This window comes from Ceratosolen solmsi, unplaced genomic scaffold (assembly GCF_000503995.2).
Source record: "Ceratosolen solmsi marchali unplaced genomic scaffold, CerSol_1.0 scaffold6, whole genome shotgun sequence".
NCBI classification, from domain to species: domain Eukaryota; kingdom Metazoa; phylum Arthropoda; class Insecta; order Hymenoptera; family Agaonidae; genus Ceratosolen; species Ceratosolen solmsi.
In genome coordinates this window covers 8,554,909-8,563,878 of record NW_011948414.1, presented here as the reverse complement: position 1 = coordinate 8,563,878, position 8,970 = coordinate 8,554,909, and the positions used below count along the sequence as shown (strand labels likewise).

General features: G+C 30.2%; 1 protein-coding gene across 1 annotated transcript in view; it reads left to right on the top strand.

Moving 5' to 3' along the window:
• LOC105367962 (protein apterous-like) overlaps window positions 1-8,697 on the top strand; it is a 50,655-nt gene extending 41,958 nt beyond the window's left edge. Inside the window, exons 6-7 of the mRNA XM_011506837.1 lie at window positions 1,513-1,730; window positions 8,317-8,697. Of these exons, the coding sequence (XP_011505139.1) occupies window positions 1,513-1,730; window positions 8,317-8,550 (452 nt within the window). The 3' untranslated portion in view covers window positions 8,551-8,697. The remainder of the gene's footprint in view (window positions 1-1,512; window positions 1,731-8,316) is intronic.
• Window positions 8,698-8,970: the final 273 nt, after the last annotated feature.

Genomic DNA, 8,970 nt, shown 5'->3' with positions numbered 1-8,970 from the left:
AAAGTTCTCACTGCCTTTAAATATCAGTTTATAGAAAAACTAATTTATAGTATAAAAATGACATAAATTCATTATATTATAATTGTATTAAATTATTTATGTTCACAATGTTGATTATTTTTATTTTTGTAATTTTTATGGTATATAAGTATCTCACTCTCTCTAATTAATAAATTAATAAATTATACTATATGATGATTCTAATTGTCTTTCATTAATAAATAATTATACAAAAATAGTTCTGAATTAAATTTTTAATTAAACTTCGTAAAAAAAAAAAAAAAAAAAAAAAAAAAAAAAAAAAAATTGAGAATTGATAATCAGTACAATTTATTTAGTTTGAATTACCAGATAAATTGAATAAATAAATGCTTATACCAGTATCACCGGTAGCATATAGTGATCTCTTTATATTCGTTGATTAGATATGATAGTAGGCACATGAGTATATAAATATATTTACACAATAAAGATCAAAGAGGCAATTATCGACAGCGGTCGCGTGCGCGTCTTTCTCTCTCTCTCTCTCTCTCTCTCTCTCTACTATATATCGTGCTAGAGAACTATTTGCCTCCTAGACTCGTAATTGGTCTTGTAAACGTTGTCTCTTACCTTTTCTCTTGCTCGTTCGTACATACACCGGGACTGGAGTATGCGCTCCAAGAGCTAATGAGTTGCGATACGCATCAAGAATTACACAGCGTCGCTAGAATTACAACGCACAAGCTATTAGTAAACAAAAATAAATAATTATTTTGCAGGTATTATGATTTCACTCGGTCACGTGCAATTTTTACTTTAATCCTTTTTTTCTTTTTTTTTCTTTTTTTTTTTTTACTACATTGCTTCGACATAATTTACAATCCAATAATACTATCGGGTATAAATACTACTTCATATAATTAATTGAAATAACAAACGTAAAATAAATGATTAAAAGCTTTAATCATATGTTAATGGATTATAATTAAATAATATTTTGATAAATGTATTTTACAAAGTTTATAAGAGGCATTCGTTATGCTTGAGATTATTCGATAAATTTCTTGTATTTCCACTATTAAATTAAAAATAAAAACGTGAGATATTATTAAAAAAAAAAAAAAAAAAAAACTTAAAATACAGTTATAAGAATTATACTGATTATCATTTGAAAGCAATTTACTTCGATAGAACTTTATTCCTTTATTTCACAGGAACATGTTTTGACATTCGAACATTTCATAAACAGTACTAATCAAGATGATATTGAATATCAAACTATAAAAGAGATATGTAAGGTTAATCTAAAAACAAATCTGTTTGACAAAAAAAAAAAAAAAAAAAAAAAACCGAAAATATTAATACGTTGATTGGAGAGTGGACAAATTAAGAAATAAAAATCTATAATAAAATTGAATAAATTTGATGTTTTTATCTACTTAAAAATACACGTATAAGAATGCTACTTTAAGATATGAATCTTTTAAAGTGGAAAGTAATTAACCTCTTATTTATTATTGTATTTTACAGATTTAAATGCAGACTACATCGATATGCCGTTCGGCAGGGGTGGTCCTGGTACTCCCGGTATGCCGGGCACAAATAGCCGCACAAAACGCATGCGTACTAGTTTCAAACATCATCAACTTAGAACGATGAAAAGTTATTTCGCAATCAATCACAATCCCGATGCTAAAGATCTCAAGCAGCTTTCGCAAAAAACTGGATTGCCAAAAAGGGTGCTACAAGTAAGTAATGTTGTACATATTGTTAGCTCAACATCAACATCAGTCGTCATTATATAACAAAGACTTCCTTGTTGCAATATTCAATTCCATAATCCGAAATGTATTTCTCATTCTAGAATTTACAATCCTGTACTTTAAAGGCATATCGGTAATATATTATCATACGTTTCATTTTCTATAGTATATTATCAATGGTATATGCTTGTAAGAACTTTAACGTACTGTTCGCTAATAAATATTAAAATAAAATTACTTAAAAGAAATAGTAAATATTTGTAAATAAATGAGAAAATTCATATAGGAGCATGAATAAAATATGAACAATATCATTCGAAATTAAAATGATTTCTATTATTATTTATATATACAATTAAATTGCAATATTTTTATTATAATAATTTGAAGAATTTATTATAAATTCACCATTTCGTTCAATGATTTTCTAATAAAAATAATTAGGAAAGTGAAACTTTCAGGTTTCTATAGTTTTTTCATTGTTATTCTACACGATGAACATATTTTCATTAGAAATTATTATATCAATATATATATATATATATATATATATATATATATATATTTGTGATATCCGTTTATATGGTATTAATTATTGAAAGCTTAACATTATGAATTACTTAATGAACAAACGTCTCGATTTAGTTGTTCCAACATTAATAAATTTTTCTATATTTCATATCATTTGTATAAAATAACGATTATTCATGGGAAGAATAATTCCTTAATACAATGTATTCGGCATGTATTTTAATAATACTGTATACATTTTCACATGAGGAGTAAAAGGAAACAAGGAATGAAGGCAGAATAACAAATGCCAGCTTTGCTTTATGCTTAATCCTTAAATTACCTAAAAACTTTCCCCTCGGAGAAAACGCAGACAACTGCGATTTAAAATCGTAGTTAAGCATACCCCATGACGTACATTGTACCCATATCTCATTGCTTTTGTTTCCCCCCCCCCCTTCCTCTCCTCATTTCATCTTCCATGCAAGAAGGCAAGAAGGTAAAAATAAAAACAAAATGGAGAAAAGTGCAAAACACGCGTCCGGGACGTCTTCGAAAACTTGGGAGCGTCGGTAGCAAGGGGATAAAAATATTCCCCGTATATATATTCTTCCTCCAATTAGCGCGGGACCGACGCGCGCGAACTCTCACGTCGCTCGGCCCTTTCAGAGCCCCGCGCGATATTTCCGTCGACGGCTCGTCGCTTTTCTCTATCCCCGGCACTTCGTCAATCCACAACGGTGTTTCGCGCGCTCGCGCTCGACTTACCCCATATACATACGCCCGTGGCGCGTACACGTGGCGCGGGCATAAATCACCAGCTCGGATTTTAGTATATGGGAGTTAGTTCCTTTAATTGTCCTTTTATTTTCCTTTTTTCCGTCCATTATTTTCTTATTGCGGCCGTTCACGCGTGGTGCGCGCCTTGGTGGGGTTCGCTCGCTTGTGCTTATTTCGCGCGCATTTGGCCCAATTATCCCGTGCCACTCTATGTTGTAATGGCGATCCTTTTTTATTATGGTTTATTTTTCTTTTTAAGAGAGCGCCGACACCGTCGCCGCAAGATCAAAGTGAACATTGGTGGGGCGTGCGTTTCGCAATGGGGTAGAATGAGCGTACACACAAGTTTTCTTGAGAAATCCACGAAGCCCACGGTTTCGTATTTTATTCATTCCACCATCCATTGATTTTGATCGTTTAAACTATTTCGATCCTGACATTTCGTACGCCTTAAAATTATCAAATTTATTTACGTATATTTGTTTATTATGATTTTTCAAAAATCATTTTAAATCCTTTACTCATCCAGTGAGTCTTGGTGCATTTTAAATAATTGTCAACTTATTCATAAAGGATATTGTTCCTGCATCGATTGTACGTTGATATTGAATTTCGTCTACTTAATTATTATGATACACTTTTAATACGAAAATTATCAATGATCCTTTTCCAATAAATTATAATATACCTGTACATTTAGGTGTCGCCCATAAGAGATCGTACGAATAGAAATTTTCACATCCCTAGGAAAATCTATTCTACCCATTCTACGTAATTTTTATAATTATTGCCATAACAAAATCAGACATAACAAATTGTTTTAATTCGAGCTCTAGTAATAAAGTTCTTCTTAAATGCTAATCGACGATACCGTTGGATTCATTAATGCGAATTACAAATCGCCCCCTCGGTCAAATCTTAATTTTTACGTACTACTTACGAGCATCGTAAAACGAGAAAATAAGAATGAGTTATGAGTTGGTAGTACCGACTCGATGATGCACAGTAAACTCGTTCAAATAAATGCATACGTGCGAGCGGACACACTGCTGATAACGATGGTCATTGGTTCTCGCATTCGATCAACTTTTTCTCGACGACGACGACGACGACGACGACGAAGACGACGACGAAGACGAAGACGACGGTGATCGCTCAGCACAGTAGGCAAGTCCATCTCTTGATCCAGAGGAGCTTTCTCTACCGTGCGACGACTGGTCCAACGAGTGCCTCTTTTTTGGCAAGAATCCGCTCTCTACCATCCCCCCTCCCCCCCCTCCCCCGCCCCCTCAAGATATCTCTCTCACTCTGTCTCGTCCTTTCTCTGTCTTTTCCTTTCGGAATGTTTCAGCACGCAACTCTTTGTTTTTCGACATCTTGCTCGCGTTCATATGGCGAGACACTCTCTACACCAAGCAAATATCAAATGTTTTGCCGTGCTTGATTGTAGCTGTTCAATCAAATTTTATCATTACTATATCTTCATAATATTAATTGTACCGTATTATAGTTTAGAATAAAATTAAGGTATCTCGAATATTCATATATAAAATTACTTAGCAATTCTATAATGTCGAAGAAAGATTAATATTTCTTATTTTCTTTCAACTGATCTGAAATAATATAAAATAAACTAAAAATATCATATTCTAGAAGCTTTTGTAAATGCATTAACTTAAATATATTAAAACAAAGAAAAATGAAAGAGCGTTTGCAATAAAAAAAAAATATATATATATATATATATATATATATATATATATATATATAATTAAGAGAATATAATTAACATTTATCATTTTTTCAAAATAACTATATCAACTCTATACGAGTAAACATTTCTAAAAATTAACTAATCTATATGTTTTTGTTTTTTTACATGAATATCAGTTTAAATCTCTTTCTTTAATAATAGTGAATCAGAAATAGTTTATTTATTTAAATTAATTATCGTTTCGATTTATAAGACTGTTATAATATAAAAAATTCGAGAAATAAATAGAATTTAACTAAATTTATTGTAATTAAGCCTTATAAAAACATATACATTGTTCTTCTTCTCATTGGTATAAAGTTCATTAATGAAATAAGCATATATTGCATAAATAAAAGAACCATATTGCCAAATATAATTAAAAGATCAAGAAAGTGACAATTCACGAAGAAACGATTAGATTTAAATAATCCGTGTAATTAAATTGTTATAATTATAAATAACTCATTGTCATCATCTATCCTATAATAATTATAATAAATGTCAGTAAAAGTTCAATATGAAAAGTTTACGTACTATATAACATAATATTCTTATAATATAAAATATTTAGAATTCGTGATACTAGAGCAAATGATAGTAATATATTTGACCAGGTAAAGAGGAAATTATTATGGAAAAGTAAACGAGATGGCCAAGTGCCTGGCAAATAAAAGAAAAATCTCAGAGAAAGAAAGGAGTAGTGCAAAAAGACGTAGTGAAGTAGGGAGAGAAAAGAACCTTTGTATTCGTTTCATTTAAAAGAGTCTATACGAGAGAGTGGAGTGTCTTGGATGCCCGGCGCTCGCCATCTTGCCTGATATTGATCGAGAGTCGTATACCCAAATACTTACTCTCGATCCATGTGTGTATAGGCGCAGGTTCGTACATACATATCGGCTGTTTTCTTGCTTGACTTTCATTGGTCGCGATTCTTATTTCCTCGTCCCCTCTCTTCCTCTTGCTCTTTTTCGCTTTTTTTTATTTTATTTTTATTTATTTATGGCTCTTCCCTATCTCCTTTTTTCATTATTTCATGAAATCGTTAATTGGAAAGCAAGAAAAATATGGCACAAGATATGTTAAATGAATATTTGAAGATTAACAAATTCATTCGTTTGAAATCAATTGAAAATTTGAAACAATATAATTCTATGCTTAGTAAGGACAATTACTTTGAATTTTATTAAGGTACTACTCTATTTACAACATAATTTCACCTCAATGTTTGACTTAAAAAGCTCTTAGAAATAAACAAATATAATATAAACTCTTGACTTGTGCTTGTTGCTTTGCCAGCGAGTTCTTTTCATTTTTTAGCAACACTACACAATCTCACTGGAAAGAACATAGCTTTTTATAATAAAACTGAGAACTCTCTTTCATAAGTTTTTCCCATAAAAGATTCTTTTAATATTTATATAGTTGAATAGCATTTCTTTTTAGAAATTTTTTTACCCTTTATGCCATGTGAAACTAAACATAGAAATTTTTTCAACTTATTTTGTCTACTTGTATTCAAATCATTGCTCAATGACGATGAACATTATGATTATTATATATGAAAATTTATATTATCATTTATTTTATAATGTGTAACATGATAGAATTTTATGAATTAGTTATAATAGAATGGATACTTTTTCTTCGTAATTCACTATGAATATAATTTAAACTATATTTTAAAGTAAATTAAAGCTTATTATATTAAAGTGTAATCACAATCAACTAAAAATAATGTTTACCTTTGAATTTAAAAAATAAAATTTGAATTCATATAAATGAGCTAGGGAGAACAACATTTATCTGCAAACGAACAAAACTGAAATGACAAAATTTATTTCTAATACTGAAATGTAATATTAATATAATTTAATGTTCTTTGGTATGACGGAATTATATATTTTTATGCACATTTTAATGTATATTTCACTATACATACTCTTCTTCAATCATAAAATTATTAAATACTAATATTACTTTAAATATGAACGATTAATAATATGTGAGATAAATTATATCCTTCAATTTATTAATTGAAATTTAATTTTCAAACCGAGAATAATTAAACAACTAAAATTAAAACATTTTATTATTATTAAGTAGTCTTCATATCGTAATAATGGGACTAAGTATTACGTAAATTAATGCCTAAAATATAGTTTAAATAAAATTCTAAATATTATTGTACGTGTAATATGCAACTATAAAACTTTTACACTAATATATAAAAATAATTAACATATATTTGAATGAAAAAATCTTTTTATTTTATTTAATTTATTTTATTTTAATTAAATATATTCATGTGTGATATAATATTGACGTCACATTATCATGTTACTTATACTTTTATATATTAGCATTATAATATATAAAAAAATTATAATTACATTTTGAAAACTTGGTGAATTAAATTTTATCTACTTTTTCAACAAATTTGATTTCCCTGATCTTACGCACATATAGAAAAATATGCATTTTTGTTTTTCATTATATATATATATATATATATATTTTTTAATTTTTTTTTTATTTCATTTACCTTACTTATTCATATTAACGTCTCTGAGAAACGAGGGAGGAGCAACTATCTTCAAAATGGCGACTACCTCCTGTGTTACGCGATCTTTTATTCGATTCTCTTTTTACTTGTGACCACATATATACACCTATAGAGAGGAAAGAGAGAAAGAGAGAGAGAGAGAGAGAGAGAGACTGCGCCGGCGTGATGGAACAATGCTTCTTCCCGACGATAAGATGGGACAAAACTTCGGGGAAAGGGATTCCAATTCTTGGCGATTCTTCTCATGTACTGTTTCGAAAGGTTTTAATGCCACTGTTGTTCGTACTATATTTTTTATCTGTCTTGATTTTTTTTTCTGCTTGGTTTTCATGTATTCAGAAGATTTGCATATGGCTACTGTTGACTGGAGTATATATAAAAGCGTGGGTTTTGTTTTCCAGACGAATTTTTTTTCATAGTTTTAATTTTTTGTGCATTTGACTTGCTTTTGCAAGTTTTATTCAAAATCTCACATAATTTATTATTATAGATAAATTTAGTTCGTCGAAATTATTTATATACTAAGGCACCATGGGAATAATGTATCTATAGCATGTACACAGACATTACTTTAAAATATCTTAATAAACCAAGTTTTCTATTATAAATTAATATTAATTGTATCAATAAAGTAATTTAATATGAATTTTATTACCAATTTATACAATTAATATTATACTAGAATGTATAAATATTATTCTTACGAATCCCTTAAATATCTATACATTTTTACATTTAAATAAGGATAAATATTATTTATTGTAAAGATCGCGTCAATAATATATTACGTAATATTTTATCTATCAGAACACATGATTTTTTTTATTTGTCTATATTCCAATGGGAAAGTTTACTTTAGGCCAAAAGTACTTTAGGCAATAAGAGAATTGTGTTAATTGCTAAACTAATAACATATCAAATACTATCTATTACACGAAACGCTATTCTTCGATATTTTTCAGGTATGGTTCCAAAATGCCCGGGCTAAATGGCGACGAATGGTGTTGAAGCAGGAGGGCAAGTCAGACAAATGTGGTGGCGGGTCACTAGGACCCGGCGGCGTTGACTCGGGCAGCCTGAGCGAGCTGGAATTGTATGGGAGTAGCGCCGGAAGCGGCGGAGCACCGATGAGTCCACCGTTCGTCCTTGCAGGACCTCACAGTCCCGCCTCCCTCGGCTCGCTCGACTGCGCGTGATCAACCAGTGACGGACTTCCGAGTCTATGTGACTCTATTCGCAGAAGCTACTGTTGACCGACTAAAGAGGAACATGACAATGATGTCTACTTTTGTAATGCCACATGCATCTAGCAGAGAGGTTGAAAATATATTATTTTCTTTCTTTTTTTTTTTAATTTTTTTTTTTTTTTTTTGTTTTCGTTTGTTTTTGTTCGATAAGCCTAGTCGAAAACTGGGTGAGAAGAGAGATTATTAATCGGAAGCGAATGTGTAGGAGTAGGATGTACGGTGGAGTACGGTGACAAGATTCGGGAAATTAGGGAACATACGTAAATATTCAGTTCTATCTATATCTTTCAGATATATATGAATAATATAAAAAACTTAAATAATATTATTCGACCTTCGTAGTCGATTAGACGGTCCTGGCCTTAAGTA